Source organism: Takifugu flavidus, unplaced genomic scaffold (assembly GCF_003711565.1).
Source record: "Takifugu flavidus isolate HTHZ2018 unplaced genomic scaffold, ASM371156v2 ctg439, whole genome shotgun sequence".
Classification (NCBI taxonomy): Eukaryota; Metazoa; Chordata; class Actinopteri; order Tetraodontiformes; family Tetraodontidae; genus Takifugu; species Takifugu flavidus.
Genome location: NW_026622058.1, coordinates 1 through 20274, shown reverse-complemented (window position 1 = coordinate 20274; position 20274 = coordinate 1). Strand labels below are relative to the sequence as shown.

General features: G+C 40.7%; 1 protein-coding gene across 4 annotated transcripts; it reads right to left on the bottom strand.

Moving 5' to 3' along the window:
• Positions 1-1924: 1924 nt before the first annotated feature.
• LOC130520598 (RLA class II histocompatibility antigen, DP beta chain-like) lies at positions 1925-15216 on the bottom strand. Of its 4 annotated transcripts, XR_008948936.1 has the most exons (7): positions 15069-15216; positions 13202-13438; positions 12854-13114; positions 12372-12632; positions 11508-11622; positions 11142-11352; positions 10540-11060 (listed from the first exon to the last, which is right to left on the bottom strand). XR_008948936.1 is itself a non-coding variant. In XM_057024294.1 (6 exons), exons 1-6 carry the CDS (start codon positions 15115-15117, stop codon positions 2458-2460), a joined length of 1026 nt encoding a protein of 341 aa, XP_056880274.1. In that variant the 5' UTR covers positions 15118-15215; the 3' UTR covers positions 1925-2457. The 4 variants fall into 4 exon arrangements, 3 of the variants coding, with proteins under 3 accessions (XP_056880274.1, XP_056880276.1, XP_056880275.1); XM_057024294.1 differs by lacking the exons at positions 10540-11060; positions 11142-11352; positions 11508-11622 and adding exons at positions 1925-2579; positions 2735-2830 and having other exon boundaries at positions 15069-15215; XM_057024296.1 differs by having other exon boundaries at positions 10540-11352; positions 11506-11622; positions 15069-15215.
• Between the last annotated feature and the right edge of the window lie 5058 nt (positions 15217-20274).

Below are 20274 nucleotides of genomic sequence, written 5' to 3'. Positions count from 1 at the left end.
CTAATGGTTGGCAAGCGTGGCACCAATACAAGGAGCCATTTGGGCACACTCAGCAGAAATGGCATGTCTCAGCATTTTGGCTAAAGGAATTGCCTTTGACCCTGACACTCTCCTTTCCTCAGAAAGCTCAACAGTTGCCTGATAGAATGGCCTTAAGACTGTCAGGCAATGGTTGATTGCTGCATAGTCATCAGCAGTGAAAGGCACTATGCCAGTGCTAAGTGATGCCAGGGCTGCCCCGCATAGACAATCTGCAGCAGCTTCTCCGGGTCTCCAGAGCAAACCATAAAATGCTCTCTTTTTTGTACGTTTTCCTGTCTTTAGCCAGTATTTTATTATTAATATTTAAACGTGGTTGTGGATCATGGCTCAGTCAGTCTTAAATCTTTGGATGTCCATGGAACTTCTCTCGGGAATCTGTTCAAGTGTTTGACGCAGCAAAACCCAGTAAGCAAAAGACAGAACTTCATCTTCCTGCAGTTGCGTTTTCCAAATAAAAGTCCATAATTATTTGCTGTCGATGTTGTTGTTGATGTTGTTGTTGTTGTTGTGCATCCAAAAGAGGAGAAAAGATGAAGTTGTCTCTCCAGCGCTGGGGAACCAAACGTCTTCAGAACACCGTCACGATTTTTTTGATTGTACGATCGTTACTTTTTGAACCTTTATCAGGCAGTAAACACCGGAAGTGGGTGTGTGTAATAGTTGGATCCCGCCTTACTTTTATTTTACCGAGACGTGAAATGTTCTTCATAAACTTGAGTGACGAACAATTAACAAGTATAACTTTGTAGGGTTGTTGTTGTTGTTTGTTTTTTGTTTTGCCTTAATTGAAGTGATAAATGTTCCATCGTTGAACAAAGTTATAATTCTGTTCCTCTGAGCTACATTCTTGCTGCTTTAGCCTGGCTGCCTGCTCTTACTGGTTGAAATATGTTCTATATTGACATTTTAATTCCGTACTAGTTTAACATCCCTTCCTTCTGTAACTGCTCCATCTTCTCTCGGGAAGGCTGAGCTGCTGGTCTGTGTTTTCTCAGGGGAGATCTTGGTCAGACATCATCAGCCTCCACAACGAGCAGATAGCAGTTATTACTAAACAGATATTAGAGGTCCTACAGAATAGCGTCTGGAATGTCATAAAACATCTGAAGTTTACTGTTTGATTTGATTTTGCATGAGTACTTGTTACTACTGGTTTTTAATGAGTAGCATTAAATGGCGCTTTGTTGTTTTGTCCTGAAAATAGAACTACTAAATCCTATTCTGCAGGAAACCCTGATACTGATTCTTCTTCTAAGTTTGACAACAATGCATTTATGTCTTCTCACTGAATGTATTAAAAAAGGTGATGTCTGTAGTTTAGAGACATGTTGAGATGTTAAAGATCTTTTAGGATCATTTAAGATCTTGAAAGTATTTGAGTTTTCATATGTTACCAAACAAATTTAGTAGAATGTGACAATAATAATACGAAGGTGACATGAAAATATCGTCACTGAAGTTTCTGTGGATGCTTTTTTGAAAAGCCATAAAAGTCATTATTACCTGGGTGAACAATAATTTATTAATCTGGCAGCGCTCTGATAGGCCAATAAATTAGTTGTATAAACGGACTAGATCATTTCTGTCCGATGTCTTTCTTTTCATCTTTGTTGCAACGTGTTTTTAAAGGAACACGCTTTAGACTAATTCAGTATACTGATACAATCACTCGACCTTTAGTTTTGTGAAAGATCTTAAAAAACAATCTACATGAAAATTGTTACAAAAATATACATATATATCATTTCTCACTAATAAATGTTTATGTATAAAAATAAGTCTAATCAAGTCGTTCTTTATAATCTGGAGTAAATAAAAATTCTGCCTCTTGATATAAAATATAAACTATTCTTCTAATGAAGGAAGTAAAAATAAGACAATCTTAGTATAAAGACATTTAATACAGTAAAAGAAGATCTTAACAAGTATGTACATTTATTTTGATATTCAATTTCATTAAATTAAAATTAATCGTTTATTGACAACATTATTGGTGCCACATGACATCATCAAAGAACATGAGTTACATTTGATCATCAGTCTCTCAAAGAAATAAATTAATGTTTAAGTAAACGGTTCACTAAACAGTAGTTTGGTGGTCATGTTACATTAACATAGAAATAGTTATTTGTGTAATGCTTTATAATGTCTAAATAGGAAACCAAAGTGCTTACATAATAGATAAAGGTAACAGGGAAAAGAACATAAAAATAAAAGTTTCTTTTGCTTTTTAGCTTTTTACACCTGATCACTGTTGTGACTTCACCTGTATGTTCTGTTTAATGTACTGCTCTGTTTGAAAGTGTCGTAAATGTGAACGTTAAAGCCGGTTCACTGCAAATGTTTGTGTTTTGATCCCCTGCTCAGTTGTATTACACGGGGCAACTTTAATATGGAGAATAAAAATATTCTGGATCATAGCATTTGTCTCTCGTCCAATCTTGACAAATATTCATTCTTCTGGTTATCCATCAATTCATCACTCCTTAAAGATACTGGTGGTTGTTCTTCATCACTTGAAACAATCCTCTTCTTGACTATTGTGAAACACAAATGGAGGCACAAATAATACATGTTGGCAGATATATTTCATTACAAACATTGATCTGATCATAAAGCTAATTATTGACATTAATACCAAAATATCAGCTGACAGACTGATGAGTGTTTCAACAAAAGTAGTGAGACTTACATTTGAGCATCCGTGCTGTTGCGCAGATTAAAAGAACACATGAAACCAAAATGGGAGCCAAAAATGTCCAATTAACACCAGGAAGTGTTTTTCCATCTGAAACAAAGGGAAATTATGGCAATAACAATAAAATACACTAGGTTTAAAACCTTGCATTATTCTGTATCATATGTTCCTGAACTTTTTTACCAGTTATATTTACAATTGGGCCCAGAAACAATCTATAGATCTGTAAATAACAATCATGCAGCAGAATGTAAATGTAAAGTTCTCACCCCACATGACAGTGATGTTTCTGTCTTCTGTTTGGACAACACAGCCATAGATGTTGGTGTGGATCAGGGGGACCTCAGCTGTCAGTATGAGGATCACTGATCCATCCCCAGAAGGCAACGGGCCAGTTACAGTGATCCAGTTTGCCTTGGGGCCCCGTCTTCAGTCACAGACACTGAACGCACTGATTTGTCAGTACTGGTGACGTGGCACTTCAGCAATGCCTTGGTTCTGTTAACAGGGTTGGCAAACACACGGAGATCTGCAGGAGGATAGAAAAGGTGATGATCAGGGTGGGACCAGCCAGGGGAAGAAAATATATTGTATGTGTTCAGGTTAATTCCTGAATTATGTCCAATGAGCCAAATCTGTGTGGTTGTTAGATTTTACATGCTATGTCATAAAAAACAGGTATTTCATGAATCTGAAGTCCTCACAAAGATACAAGTACAAATATATGTGTGTGTTTATTCACCTGTTCTTTTTTCCATTTCTTTTAATTTGATCTGATGGATCATTTCTAGACAGTATCTCCTGATGAATTGTCCAAACAAATGGTTCTGAGCCTCATAGCCGTTCCACGAATCTTTAATCATTTCTGCAGAAGGAGACAGGGCTTTCCATTCTGAGCTCCAGCATCAAACTGAATGAAACCCTCTCCATTCACTGCCCAGTTGTCAAAAGCAGATTCAAGCCTCTCGTCTGACGTGATGCAGCCACGCCGCCGCTGAACATCTACAAGGATTGTTTTATGTAAAATGTTCAGTTCATCTTCAACAAAATAAACACGTTATAAAGCAAATGTGCTACAAACTTACTCCGTGTGTGATTGATGAATTTAGAAATCTCTTTGAGAGCATCAAAAACATCATAACATGCTGCTGTGCAGGTCCCAGTAAGTTGTGGGATTCCAGGACGGGTTTGAAGTGTTCTTGTTGTGTCCCACTGTCACAGTGAGAGATCACAACTCCATCAAACTCTGTAACTTGTTCAAAATGGGGCCCAGATCCAGGCTGAACACGTCCTGTAGACAAGAACTCAAGAGAATGGGAACCTGAAACACACAAACAAATGGAGTCAAAACTCTGGACCCTCACAGTGGGATCAGCGGTTCTGACAAAAATAATCATGTTATAAATTGATCCCAATCTCAGGTCTTGTCAAATTAATATTGAAAGATGTAGATAGTTTAATATTATGGTTAATTATTTTAAACCTTAAGCTGTGAGTCGTATCTGCTCAAATTGGTGGACGGTATCAAAAAAGCTAAAATATCTCTTTGATCATCATCATTGATCCTCTTTGAGCCAGACCACCACATGTCAGGATAAAAACCCACATCTCATCTCCTCTCATCCTGATCACCAGAACTCCTCAGGGCTGCTTCCTCGTTCCCCTACTATAATCCCTCTTCACAAACACTCAACTGGACAAAACACCACTAAAAACAAACAACCAGAATGAAAAACAGCCTCTTTCCACAAGCTGTGAAGGAAACATGGAGCAGCAGGATGAGAAACAGGTCAAAAGACCCAACAATAACCCAAAATATCATAATAGATTCCTCATAAACTGAATATAAACAAGGTTTACTACAGCACCTGAACAGGCACCAATAAGAAAAGAGGTTTAATCTCCACTCTCTTCGTACTCTGTGTGCAGGCATCAAAATCAAAGCAAATCCTCAGATAGTCAACAACTAAAAAATACATCTGTGTTTGGACAGTTACCTGCAACTTTCATGCATATGCTTTTGATATTAAAATATTAAATACATATTAAAACACACACACGCACACAGGGCAGAGGTACTTCAGCTGATGATGCATCAACCGGAAGTCTCAGTGTGCAGTACTGCTGCGCCCCTAATGGCTCAGTCAGGAACAGCACCACGCACTGGAAACGGAAGCACTGAAGTTTCCACGTTCGGTTGCCCATGTTAGCGTTTAGAATAGTGTCACTGCCCAAATATCTTCAAGTATTTCACCAGCTTCCTGGTGCATTATTCGCTATTGATGTTTTTATTGCAGAGCTAAACAAAAACAAAGGGAGTTTTTTTATAGTTTTATATTTATATTCTATTTTTAATTTATTCTATTTTATTTCTTATTGTACTCTCTTTATTATCTTTAATAGGTTTTTATGGTGTGAGTCTTGGGGGACATCTGAGAGGAACAAGACCAAATGTGGGAGAAGAGCATCTACACAGAGAGCTGATTGATTGTTTGTCTATTTCTACCTGAGAAAAGCGCAACACAGCGCTCAGAACGTGTGTGTAAAGAAAGTTTCCTCAACTTACCGCATTCTGCTGCTGGGAGCAGGATCCAAAACAGAAGACAAATGTTCATCTTCCTAAATGAAGGTCGCTAAACACTTGTTGTCCTAAGCTGAAACAGTCTGGAAGAACCGTGACGAGGGTTCTTTGTGATAACGACCGATTCTCTTAAAAGCGCGTCTCAAACTAGAGGAGTGTCGCTGGGGTTTAATGAGGGAGAAAGTCGTAATTCAATAAGAGCGCTGGAACCGCATTGTGGGCGGAGCCTCCGTTCAGCACCAATCAAATACCCGCCAGGCCAAGGTGACGTCTGGGTCCAAACACGTGATTCACTGACACCGCCTTCGGACAGTTTGGAATTTTAGCACATAAACTCCTGATAACCGGATTTAAAATGATCAATTTCTAGCAACATAATTTGTGTCTTGGTCTCGTGGGACCTGCTCTTTCTTCTTGTATTCTTGACAGACAGCGATGGTGTTTTATTGCTATTTTAGCAACAAAACTGTTTTGGACTCATTTTAAGGCTACAACAAAAATAGTGAGACTTACCTTTGAGCAACAGTGATGTTATGCATGTTAAAAAGAAAACTGGAAGCAAAACAGAGGTGAAAACTTTCAAAAATGTCCGGTCAACACTTGCATGGAGGATGTGTCTTCCACCAAGTGTTTTTCCATCTGCATTGAAACAAACAAAATAACAAAAATTGAATAAAATAACAATAAAACCAAAACAATAAAACAATGTATATGGGTCTACTTTACTTTACATGGAAAGTATTGTAATATTTATAATTGTAATAATCATATTTCATATATTATAGACGTGTTACTATAAACAACATATGGATGATGGGAACTGTAGCTGACACTGTGTAATACTCCAGACTATCGTGCATAGAGGCACAGTGGAGCACTACAAGAGGGGTGATCTAAAAGAGCTCTGCAGTTTGGATTTCATGTTCTCTGTCTCTAAAGCAAATTTTGTTGTAAGATTGACTTCATTTGGCTTTAAAAGCTGCTGTTGTTATTCTCTCTCTCCGTTACCCCTGGTGTGTGTGGTGTGTGTGTGTGTGTGTGTGTGTGTGTGTGTGTGTGTGTGTGTGTGTGTGTCTGTGTGTGTGTGTGTGTGTGTGTGTGTGTGTTCTTTTCTCAACTTCTCTTAATTTGATCTGACGGATCATTTCTGGACACAGTTGTTGGGGTCCAGGGTTGTGCCTGGTCTTCCCTCCAGGGGGCGTGAGGAGCTCAATTTGCGCTGCAGGCAGGCGCACCTGTGGGCAATTAACATCTGGCCACCTACTTAAGGAGGGAGCGCCTTCCCATCAGGGCCGGAGGGTTGTGGTGCTTTGCGGAGTGTTGCCCGAGTGTTGCGTTGTTGGTGTGGCTTCGTTGCTTTGCTTGGCCTGTCTTCCCTGCACATTTAAGGTCTTCACGCCACCTGCTGGACCTGAGAAGTGCAGAACCGGTCTCCTGAGGTCTCTGCAGTCCAGGGGGACTGGTTCTGTTTGAGGTAGTGGTGGGCAAGTGAAGCCTCATGAAGCACCGAGGCTTTCCTACTAACAATTGTGTCGAAAAACATTCAAAGCCTCGAGACTTCAGTGATGGTGACATCTGGTGGACAACTGAAGCCATAGCAACCTCCATAGAGCACGACTGAAGCACTGGCACTGTTTCAATCCCATGACGCCAATAAAAGTTCATCGTGTGGTCATCCAGGTGTTTTGTTCATTCATACCAAATAATGATTATAGTCATTACAATAAAATAGGCAGACGCTCTCCTCCTTACTCTAATACACATTCAAGACTAACCCAAAGAATAAATGCAAATTATATTAAGGGTTCAGTGTTGGTTAAGGGTTTATTGAACACTTTGAGATTTATTTAAAAACTATACTCAAAGTCCCTAACAGGATTAGAGATCCTTCCTACTTTGCAAATGATCATGGTGTTGGAATTCAGAAACATTGTTTTTGTGTGTGTGAAGTGTTTTTAAGGAAAACCTTTAAAGATAATAGTTTGTCATTTGGGGACTTGTATGTTTGATTTGGAATAATTATTCACAGAAGCAGACAAGTTATTCCCTCTTCACATGTTTTTATTGAGAAATATCATTTTTCCTGCTGTTGCAGGCTTCAGTCTGCTCCTCTTCTGGCTGACCAGCTCCCCAGCTTTGGAAAATATCCTTTCACAGGGAACAGATGATGCTGGGATGCACAGATACTTGCATGCAAGTTTCCACAGCGTAGGATATAAAGGCTTTCGTGCCACCCAGTACTTCAAGGGATCTTGTCAGAATTTGTTCTTTCAAATATTTATGACACAGACAGTAAGACAATGAATGACTGAATAAAAAAACTGATGTTTCAACAGTAATCAACATGCATACCTCTGGATCTCCACTGCAGCGCTGGCAGATGTGCTAATGAGACTCTACATACAGTGGGACCTCTACTTACAAATTTAATTCGTTCCAGAAGTTGCTTCATAACCTAAAAATCACGTAAGTAGAGACACGTTTTCCATGTAAATGCCCTAATCCGTTCCAAGCCCCCAAAAATCCGAACATAATTTTTTTTATAAATCATAAAAATGCATCAAAACATGTAACAAATACATGTTACAATTAGATCACCGCACAATAAATGTAGGAATTCAGTGCAAGGCTTCTCCAGGAACAAAATGAACTTTATTACAGGCTAATCTTACATTAGCCGTCATTACTAGCAACGAACGTTAACACATGTGGTAACACCGCCATCTAATGGACAAACATACGAACACCCACAATAAATCCCGAAGAAGACGCTGGGATACACACAAACTGGTACAGATTGACGTCCCTCCTGGCCAATGGGATGACAGGAAGATGCTAGGCGATAGCCAATGGCAGAGCAGCTACAAGCAGTTTGTGTTCGCTAAACTCCGCGGTAGCGTATTTTTGACCTTTGTATCCTGAAATTTCCTTCATAACAAGAGGAAATATTTTCCCGTTGAGACGCTTCGTAACCTGAAAAATTCGCATGCAGAGACGTTCGTAAGTAGAGATCCCACTGTAGTTGTCCATTAAAGCCCACAAGTTGTAATTTTGTTCACTAGCACTGGCAGATGTTGTTGCAGTCTCCAGTGGCACATCTTCTGCCGGCCCACCAATAAGACTGGCACACTCTCGTGTCAGCCTTTCTACAGCAGCCTGAGCATTGCTTTGATTAGTAAAGCCTCTTTAAATCGTGGATCCAAGATGGTTGCCACAGACAGGGAGTTCACCTTTTCCAAGCCACTGAATTTTTCATTCAAATTATTTCTCAAATGGTTGGCAAGCGTGGCACCAATACAAGGAGCCATTTGGGCACACTCAGCAGAAATGGCATGTCTCAGCATTTTGGCTAAAGGAATTGCCTTTGACCCTGACACTCTCCTTTCCTCAGAACTTGCCACAATATTGTGAGCCCCACCAGTAACCATCCCACAGCCCTTTTTAGTGATTCCCCACTGTCATCAAATTTGCAATTGCATGTGAAATATTAGCTGCTGTGTGGGCCAATACTGCACACCTAAAAGCACAGTAGCCAGATCTAGACTGACACATAATGGCAAGTGACACCAAGGTACGCGTCCATGTTGACTGATGTCCACATGTCAGCACTCAAACTAACAGCTGAAGTCTGCTTAATTTCTGCCAAGGCCTTCTCTTTGGCTACAGTGTACCTTGCTTCCACCATTGCCTTTACAGTTTTGCGGCTTGGAATGGAGAATGATGGGTCCAGGATTTTAATGAATTTTTGGAACCCTTCATCCTCAATGATAGAAAAAGGCTGACCATCTTTAACGATCATGTCCACCAAGGCCTCATCCAGCTTCTGTTTTCTGGACACTGTGGGAGAATGGTTGCTATATGAATACGATACACAACATCTACAATGAATAGACACACACATACATATATACAGTATATACACGTATATATTTAGCTTCCTGTCAGGATTTCCAGTGTTGACAGGGTCGTGATTGTCGTCATGCCGAGCACGCAAGTGTCTCAGCATAGATGATGTGTTGTTGCTGTGAGACAACTCTTGTGTGCATTGCAAGCACCGCACCTACAAGCAATTGTAATTTTGAGACCCATTTACAAATTAAAAATACAATTCAATTATGGAAACATAAAATGTATGCTATGAACTGCATTATACCTTATTTGGTGCTATGAGATCAAAATGATCCCAAACTTTAGAACATCGCTTATTGGTGGTACTCGCCATGAAACTTGCCAAAATACTCTCACTCTCACTCTCCAAATCTCTATCTCCTCACAACCCAACGATTCTGAAGCATAATTATGCATCTTATATAGCTGGTATGCCATCAAATCACTCAAATCTGTCGCACCTGTCCAGCTATCATCGCATCAGAATGCACTGAAGCTCCATGAGCCCCTGACACACACTGAAACACTGAGCCAATGAAAGGCTTCGAAACATTTTGAAGCAATGAAGCGCGAAGCGAAACAGCGATGACAGTCGAAGCTTCAAACGTCATCGGTCACGTGACACTGGTGTTTTGATACAAGCTCCCACAGTGTTTCGAATCTCTCCGCTTCAGGAAGAGTGACACAAGCTCCGAAGCCTCGGTATCATTTGCCCATCACTCGTTTGAGGACTCAAACTGCTTCTGCTTCTGTCTTCTTTGAGTGTTCCCCTGTCAATAAAACTCATTTGGACATTTTACCACTGTGTTCTGGCCTGCTCTCAGGTCCTGTTAAAACCCAAAATCTAACAATTGTTCCTTGATGAAGTGTCCCAACAAATGGTTCTGAGCCTCACGGTTGTTCCACAAATCTTTAATCATTTCTGCAGGCGACAGATGACAGAACAGTGTCCCTGAACCTGTTCAGCCAGTGTTCTGCCCTAAACCTTCTACATTCAGAGGTTTCTGTGTGGATTCTCTTTGTATGAAAAGTACTGGTGTTTCAGCAGGACATTACCGGTATGTAATGACCAGAAAAAGACTAAAATATGAGACCAAATATGTAACTAAACCTGGCCAAATTAAAGTTTTGTTTTTTTTCAAAATGGGTAAAACACAAATGAACTAAAAGAGTCAGTGGTCATTTCATGAAACATCCTGGGAGAACTTCCAAACTGCACTGATAAAGCTGCGATCCCAGGGGATTGGAACCCACAACCTTGTTGCTGTGATGAGACAATGTTAACCACCTCATCTAATCAGACATTCCCTCATGTAAATGAAAATGAACATTATCACACAGGCTCTTGTTTATTGCGGGAAGTAAAAACATACAATATTTACAAATGTTTAAGAGTTTCTATTGTTCTTTCCATTATTAATGATTTCACATATCAAGTTCTGCAAATTATTTTCCCAAACACTGTTAAACAATTTATCATTTTAAATAGAATATAAGTGGACCTTATATTCTATTTCACATGAATTTGTTAAATTATTAAAAGAACAACTTCAGAGTCTTTCAGAAACAGAAATAAAGTCATCATACATTCAACAACATAAGATTTTTATAATGCCCAGTCGTTAACCAGTGTTTTACATAAAATAAATAATGACGCAAACAAAATAGAGGAGAGATGAATGAGTAAATAACACAAAAATAAATGAAACCAGACAAAGTGACAGCATTACGAGGTGTTTAACGGCAGTTTTGAAAGATGAGTGTTAAGCTCTGATTTAAGAAGTTCAAGATCATTAACACTGAATTTAGGGTCAAAGTGCTAAAGTTTTCCATAGTTTGGCTTCTTGGCTTCTTAAAAAAGATGACAGTCAGTGAAGGTTAGACCCGTGTCAGCAGCATAAGTCTCAAAGCTCTGCTACTGGATGACAACACAGTCCAAATATTACAGCACATGTGACTTTGGATCCTCTGTTCAGGTCTACACGTTTCTATAGACGTGCACTTTCAGCATGAAGAGTAAAACATCCTGGATCATTGATGTCGTCTCTGCTCAAGTCCTCCATGGATAAAATCCATCTTCCCCCAGTTATTCTTCAATGGACTCATGAGAAAAGTTTCCTCACCACTTTTTCCTCTCTTGTGACTATGAAGAAATAAAATGAAGGAACAATTAATAGATGCTGACAGGTGTATTTCACAAGAAACATCATTAACATTCTATTAATGCAGGGCCACAATAGTAAAATATCAGCTCACAGACTGACTTGAAAGTTACAATCAAAGAAGTGAGACTTACACAAAAGAGTCATTACGGAGATTAAACAACAAACTGTAAAGATGATGCCGATAATTCTCCAAAACGTCATCGGGACACCTGCATAAAGGATGTGTTGTCCATCAAGTGTGTTTCCATCTGCTCATAAAAGAGTATAAACAACAAAAACATGATTATTGTAATCACCAAACTGGCCATACTTTACTCTATGCAGCATGTCGTCATGTGTTATTGTAATAAACTTATTTTTAATATTTTGAAAGCTGTGCTCCGAATAACAGAAAGTGTGACTGACTCTATTTAGAGTATTTCAACTGTTAAATTTATTAACTGTCTGGACCAACGTGACATGCCGACAGTTGTCTGAGGCCTGGACACAGACTGAAGCTCAACGTTGCGCACTGATAATTCTGTGCCAAGACGATAGAAAGGTGGGTGCTGAGCTGCTGCAGCGCCCCCTGCTGGCAGAGGGTGATTCTGTGCATTCCACTGCCTGCACCAAATTGTAACTTTGTAGTAGCTCGTTTCTTTCTGGAAACATGTGAAGCACGTTAAATTAATGAATTAAATGGGCCAAAAAACTTGTGGAGAGACAAAAAAAAAAGTCTCAAATAAGTTTCAACAGCATCGAAACAGCCGTTTCTGACAGAGTTAATGACCAACACTGCTGTAATCTCAGCCAGAAAAGATCCAAAGGTCTGCTTTCAGACGGAGGAAGACCAGAGAATCACCAGGAACGTTTCAGAGCTTCTTCATGAGGGACTTTTACCAGAGTACCCAACACACCAGAACCCCCCCAGCAACAATAAGATCCCACTGGCCTGTGTGCAGCCTGGATCATGACTCAATAACAATCATGCAGCAGTATGTAAATGTAAAGTTCTCACCCCACATGACAGTGATGGTTCTGTCTTCTGTTTGGACAACACAGCCATAGATGTTGGTGTGGATCAGGGGGACCTCAGCTGTCAGGATGAGGATCACTGATCCATCCCCAGAAGGCAACGGGCCAGTTACAGTGATCCAGTTTGCCTTGGTGGCCCCGTCTTCAGTCAGAGACACTGAACGCACTGATTTGTCAGTACTGGTGACGTGGCACTTCAGCAATGCCTTGGTTCTGTCAACAGGGTTGGCAAACACACGGAGATCTGCAGGAGGATAGAAAAGGTGATGATCAGGGTGGGACCAGCCAGGGGAAGAAAAGATACTTTTGTATGTGTTCAGGTTAATTCCTGAATTATGTCCAATGAGCCAAATCTGTGTGGTTGTTAGATTTTAAATGCTATGTCATAAAAAACAGGTATTTCATGAATCTGTGTAAGTCCTCACAAAGATACAAGTACAAATATATGTGTGTGTGTTTATTCACCTGTTCTTTTTTCTATTTCTTTTAATTTGATCTGATGGATCATTTCTAGACAGTATCTCCTGATGAATTGTCCAAAGAAATGGTTCCGAGCCTCACGGTTGTTCCACGAATCTTTAATCATTTCTGCAGAAGGAGACAGGGCTTTCCATTTCTGAGCTCCAGCATCAAACTGAATGAAACCCTCTCCATTCACTGCCCAGTTGTCAAAAGCAGATTCAAGCCTCTCGTCTGACGTGATGCAGCCACGCCGCCGCTGAACATCTACAAGGATTGTTTTATGTAAAATGTTCAGTTCATTTTCACCAAAATAAAGCAAATATATATAAAGCAAATGTGCTACAAACTTACTCCGTGTGTGATTGATGAATTTAGAAATCTCTTTGAGAGCATCAAAAACATCATAACATGCTGGTCTGCAGGTCCCAGTTAAGTTGTGGGATTCCAGGACGGGTTTGAAGTGTTCTTGTTGTGTCCCACTGTCACAGTGAGAGATCACAACTCCATCAAACTCTGTAACTTGTTCAAAATGGGGCCCAGATCCAGGCTGAACACGTCCTGTAGACAAGAACTCAAGAGAATGGGAACCTGAAACACACAAACAAATGGAGTCAAAACTCTGGACCCTCACAGTGGGATCAGCGGTTCTGACAAAAATAATCATGTTATAAATTGATCCCAATCTCAGGTCTTGTCAAATTAATATTGAAAGATGTAAACAGTTTAATATTATGGTTAATTATTTTAAACCTTAAGCTGTGAGTCGTATCTGCTCAAATTGGTGGACGGTATCAAAAAAAGCAAAAATATCTCTTTGATCATCATCATTGATCCTCTCTGAGCCAGACCACCACATGTCAGGATAAAAACCCACATCTCATCTCCTCTCATCCTGATCACCAGAACTCCTCAGGGCTGCTTCCTCGTTCCCCTACTATAATCCCTCTTCACAAACACTCAACTGGACAAAACACCACTAAAAACAAACAACCAGAATGAAAAACAGCCTCTTTCCACAAGCTGTGAAGGAAACATGGAGCAGCAGGATGAGAAACAGGTCAAAAGACCCAACAATAACCCAAAATATCATAATAGATTCCTCATAAACTGAATATAAACAAGGTTTACTACAGTACCTGAACAGGCACCAATAAGAAAAGAGGTTTAATCTCCACTCTCTTCGTACTCTGTGTGCAGGCATCAAAATCAAAGCAAATCCTCAGATAGTCAACAACTAAAAAATACATCTGTGTTTGGACAGTTACCTGGGAGATCATTCTTGGTAGTTTGAGACAGTTTGAGACAACCACATGAGGACAACAAAATGAGCTGACTAACACCCAAAAAACACCCAAAAATATTGCAAGAATTAAAGGATTCCTGACTAAACAATATCTTGACCAGCTTGTTCATGCATTTGTTTTCAGCAGGCTGGTAACGGTGTGTTTGCAGGTTTTAGTTAAAGTTCAGCCAGGTAGCTGCAGCTGAATGGTCCTGATCATTTTTGAATGTAAATTTTCATGTTGAATTACTGTATTTGTTGACAAATAAATGTTGATAAAGACAACAATTTCAGTGAAATGGTGGAAATGGGTTTAAATCCGTGTTTCAACAGATGCCTTATCAACAAGTGACAACTATTTCATGCATATGCCTGTGATATTAAAGTGCACACACACACACACACACACACACACACACACACACACACACACACACACACAGGACAGCGGTACTTTAGCAGGTTTTATCAACCGGAAGTCTCAGTGTGCAGTACTGCTGCGCCCCCTAACGGCTCAGTCAGGAACAGCACCACGCACTGGAAACTGAAACACTTCCAGTTCGGTTGCACATGTTAGCGTTTAGAATAGTGTCACTGCCCAAATATCTTCAAGTATTTCACCAGCTTCCTGGTGCATTATTCGCTATTGATGTTTTTATTGCAGAGCTAAACAAAAACAAAGGGCGTTTTTTTTATAGTTTTATATTTATATTCTATTTTTAATTTATTCTATTTTATTTCTTATTGTACTCTATTTTATTATCTTTAATAGGTTTTTATGGTGTGAGTCTTTGGGGGGCATCTGAGAGGAATAAGACCAAATGTGGGAGAAGAGCATCTACACAGAGAGCTGATTGATTGTTTGTCTATTTCTACCTGAGAAAAGCGCAACACAGCGCTCAGAACGTGCGTGTAAAGAAAGTTTCCTCAACTTACCGCATTCTGCTGCTGGGAGAAGGATCCAAAACAGAAGACAAATGTTCATCTTCCGAAATGAAGGTTCTTTGTGATAAAGACCGATTATTTTAAAAGCGCGTCTAAAACTAGACGAGTGCCGCAGGAGTTTTTAATGCGCGTGACAGTCGCAGTTCAATAAGAGCGCTGGACCCCGCATTGTGGGCGGAGCCTCCGATCAGGAAATACCCGCCTACGGGAGACGTCTGGGTCCAAACACGTGATTCACTGACACCGCCTCGTCAAGATTCGGACAGGTTGAGATTTAAGCACATAAACTCCTGATAACCGTATTTAAAAAATTAACAGTTTGTGTGTAGTTGTAGTAGGTAGTAGGTGTACTGTAGGTGTAATGCACAAAAGCAAAGTTTCATATCCAACAGTAACTTACTATAGCTATGGTGTAGCTTCCATCCAAATGAATCGCTGTTTGTCTATTTGTAAATTACTTTTTGGACAGGTCCGGTGCCCGGTGTGTTCCAGATATTAACCTTTGGGGAACGCTGGACCGAGACGCCTCAGATGCAAGAAGGGCTGGGAATGCTATGGCAGATGCGACGGTAGATGGGCAGCGGTGCATGAGCAGCCCACCTCTGGCCTGGTCAGAGGACCCACTCGCCTACTGGCTAAATCACAGACATCGTTACACCAACCTTTTCAAGCGGGCCAAAAGATTTCTATGCATGCCAGCATCTACTGTACCCTGCAGAAGAATATTCTCCAAATGTGGAGAAATTGTGAGCAAAAAAGAAACTGGTTAAATCCCAATACTGTGGAAAAAATAACGTACCTCAATAAAAACCTCGAGTCCACAATTATACAAGAATACCCAAGCTATGGCATATTTTACCAGCATTTTCTCCTTAACAAAACAAAGCTCAGTGTGTGCGCCGTCACCAATTGCGGCTCCAACCCTGCAGTGCAAGGCTCGCGGGTCGCCAGGAGAGGGCGCTAGAACTGCAACTTCAGGTAAACATTACTTCGAGTAATCATTACAAGTGGTTCGGGAATTCACAAAAGCTTAATTTGCCCATCATTACTTTTTGTCCTGATCGGAACCAGACAAATCTACCGAGCTTCATCTTGTTGTTGTTGTTGTTGTTCTTCCACTATTTCTTTTGGTTTTAAAGGCAGTTGGCATCTATATTGTAGCTGCCACCTTCTGGTCCTCTATCTAGCGCAGGGGTGTCCAAACTATTTGCAAAGAGGGCCAGATTTGATAACGTGAAGATGCCCGGGGGCCAGTAGATCCTTCTGATGTTTTTTAACCAGAAAAGTTACATGCAAATGTACACTATTATAAAAAATTTTCATTGTCACAATTCTCTTTATTTTTCAAATGGCAATGTAACCAAATATAAGCCACTCAGGCAGATGTGAACAGCTCTAAAAACACAATTCTGCCTTTAATTCATATCTGGGGAGTCAGATAACATTGAACACTGAACTGTATGGAATACCTTAAATTTCCATGAGTTTGATAAATGTAATGCAAAGTTGTCTGTTATCATTCAAGTTTAAAACAAGTAAATTTTGCTCTTGTCTTTTACAAGATCTACAAGAAAGGAGGAATTACATTTTAATGATTTATTTATTCTGTTAGTGCCAGCGGGCCATAAATAATACATTGTAAGACTGAAGTTGCGGGCTGTATGAAATCTTACCGCGGGCCGTGATTGGCCCCCTGGCCGGACTTTGGACATTCCTGATCTAGCGTATCCATCCTTTTTACTAGACCAGTACGTAAGAAATTTATAAAGCTCTTTCCTCCCACCTGAACTCTACCCAGCTCATCCACATCCACCATTCCCAGTTTCCTCAGTCCATCCATCATCTTCCTTTCCTCACTATTATGCCTACATATTAAAAGCACATGTTCTGTTGTCTCCAGTTCATGACACTGCTCACATAGATGGATGCTTCTCCACAATGTATAGCATATTGTCTAAGTTGCTCTGCCTAATTCTTAACCTTGTTATTATAACCTGCTCTTTCCTGCTCTTTTCCCTTCTCCTTGATGCATTGTCCCTCCTTTGTATTGGAAAGAAGATGCCTCCCCTTGACCTCTGTTTCCCCACTCTGTTGCCACTGCTCATTTGCTTTTACCCACACAACACTCTTGCCTTCTGACTTTGATCATTAATTTCTCTGTCAACACTGCTCCTCTTCTCTGCTTCCTTTGCCAACCTCTCTGCCCTTTCATTCCTCAAGATCCCCATGTGAGCTGGGGTCCACAGAAACACAACACAAAGCCCCTTCCCTGCACATTTCCTCCACTCTCTGATTATATTGATTACTAAATTTTGATGAGCTTTTGATGCTCCTGTTTTGATGCTTGTTAATGCTGATACTGAATCACTACAAGTTACTGCCTTCTGGATGTTGTTCTGATAAACCCACTGAACTGCCACATGAATTGCAACAAATTCAGTAGCAAATACACGAATGTAATCTGATGTTCTTTTGCTATACTCAAAGTTTCTAGAAGGTGCAGACACAGTTGCATCTGTTTGTGTGTCCTATATATGTATATAAACTTTAGCTAATTCTCCAGGACGGCAAGAATATTTGTCATCGAAGTTCTCGGCTTGCTCTCAACAGGTCAGTGTCGTATCCAAAGCGGTGGGGAAGTGAAGGGTGTGTCAAAAAGAACATGCACTTTGCCAGCAGATGTTAATGTTCAACCAAGTCTCAAAGTTTAGAATATAAACTTTAAGTGGGAAGGCAGAGGAAACAAAAGGGCGGACCTAAAATCTGAGAAGTTCAAACTGGCAAATATAATCTTACATGGGAATCAATCAGGGAACAAAAACCCAAGAGGGCGATTGTGGCAAAGGTGGGAGATGAAATGAAGTTGTTGCTGAAAACCCTAATCTGGGGAGTTTTGTCCCAGGAATAGTTCTGGTGAACCAGGTGTGTGTTAAAAAAATGGTCCAATGTTTCAGCTCACCAAAAGGCACGAGACAGTGTTTCAGAATTTTAGGAAAACCTTTTTTATGACCATGTTTCGCATTAAACTTCTCAGGGTTACCAAAAATGGCCAGAATAGAGGTGGCAGAGGCTGGTGTAGCAGCGCACGAGGGGAGGGAAGTGAGAGGAAGTGGTGTTTTCAGTCTTCAGGGAGGCAATCACCACGTTGATGGGGGCATGAACACGCTGTGACTGGAAGCAATATTATCAATCCCACTATAGCAATGCTAAAATGCACATCCACAGTGTATCCAACGTGCACACACAGTTCTCTGCTGTACAACACAGTAAAACTGGTGTTTTGAAATGGGGACCTGATTTTGTTTTGAAGTCAACAGACACACAGGCATCATAGGAACAAAAACACACACTTGGAAGGTCTAAAGCACATGATGGGGACTTCAGGGAGACAATTTGAACAATTTGGTTTTCATATAGTGGCTCAGGCTAATTGCCAGCATATTAGTACACTGTGCAAAGCTCACAGGTTAAGTCACTCAAACACACCATCAGACAAACCCCAGTGTCCCCTCCTGGACGGGATGTGCAATTACACTTTATTCTAGTACGGGAAAAAAAATAAACATGTTCTCCGGGGTCACACGCGCCCCCCCTGGCATCGCACCACTATTTGAGAAGCGCTGCGCCAGGCCAAGGTAACGTCTCGATCCAAACACGTGATTCATATCCAACAGTAACTTACTATAGCTATGGTGTAGCTTCCATCCAAATGAATCGCTGTTTGTCTATTTGTAAATTACTTTTTGGACAGGTCCGGTGCCCGGTGTGTTCCAGATATTAACCTTTGGGGAACGCTGGACCGAGACGCCTCAGATGCAAGAAGGGCTGGGAATGCTATGGCAGATGCGACGGTAGATGGGCAGCGGTGCATGAGCAGCCCACCTCTGGCCAGGTCAGAGGACCCACTCGCCTACTGGCTAAATCACAGACATCGTTACACCAACCTTTTCAAGCGGGCCAAAAGATTTCTATGCATGCCAGCATCTACTGTACCCTGCAGAAGAATATTCTCCAAATGTGGAGAAATTGTGAGCAAAAAAGAATCTGGTTAAATCCCAATACTGTGGAAAAAATAACGTACCTCAATAAAAACCTCGAGTCCACAGTTACACAAGAATACCCAAGCTATGGCATATTTTACCAGCATTTTCTCCTTAACAAAACAAAGCTCACGTGTGCGCCTCCCGGTCACCAATAGCGGCTCCAACCCTGCAGTGCAAGGCTCGCGGGTCGCCCAGTAGAGGGCGCTAGAACTGCAGTTTCATTACTAGTAATCATTACAAGTGGTTCGGGAATTCACAAAAGCTTAATTTGCCCATCATTACTTTTTGTCCTGATCGGAACCAGACAAATCTACCGAGCTTTATCTTGTTGGTGTTGTTGTTCTTCCACTTCCACAGTTGGCATCTATATTGTAGTTGTCACCTTCTGGTCCTCTATATCCACCCTTTGTGGTGCAGCCCTCTGTGATCGCCCATTCAGATGTCTGTTCGTGCCACCCAGCCTGCTCTGACAAAGACTTTATTAGCTCTGGTTCTTTGAGGGATTCTGCTGCCACCTTTTCAGTAAAGTTTAGTCTGGTCAATCTACTCGGTCCTGTGTGTGTCTGCTGCTCCTAAAACGAGCTGCTCTGCTGTTCCTTATAATTTATTAAAGTCTTGAGTTTCAGGGTTTTTTTTTTCATTTTTAAAATTTATTTTATTTACTTCTTGGAATAGTTGCATTTGCCGCTTCAATTATAAATTGACATATTTCATTATTCAGTTCTGGTTTACACCAACTGCCCTTAGTTTGCCCCAGCAAATATTCTGAACGTATCCATTTGCTCCCTCACATTTCCATCTTCCTCCTCCTTTGTTCCGACCCCTAACGCTTTCAGTTTCTAGACCTATTGGATGACGGTCTCTACCCACTGTGCTGCTTCTCAACACTTCCCAGTTGCTTTTCCATGTTAAAACCTGTGATGCCGATGTGTGATCTCTTGATGGCTCGGTGCCCTTTGCCACTTTCACCCTCACGGCCAAACCAGTATTCAAGCATGCCTTTGTCATCTAACATGTCTTCCATTACTTCGAGTCTTCCTGATATCCCCCCATGTGCATTAAAATCTCCACACCAAAATATCTTTCAACTTAATAAACCCAAATTTGGTTTGAGTCATTCCTCTTGTACACAAATAATATCCATGTGTTCCTGT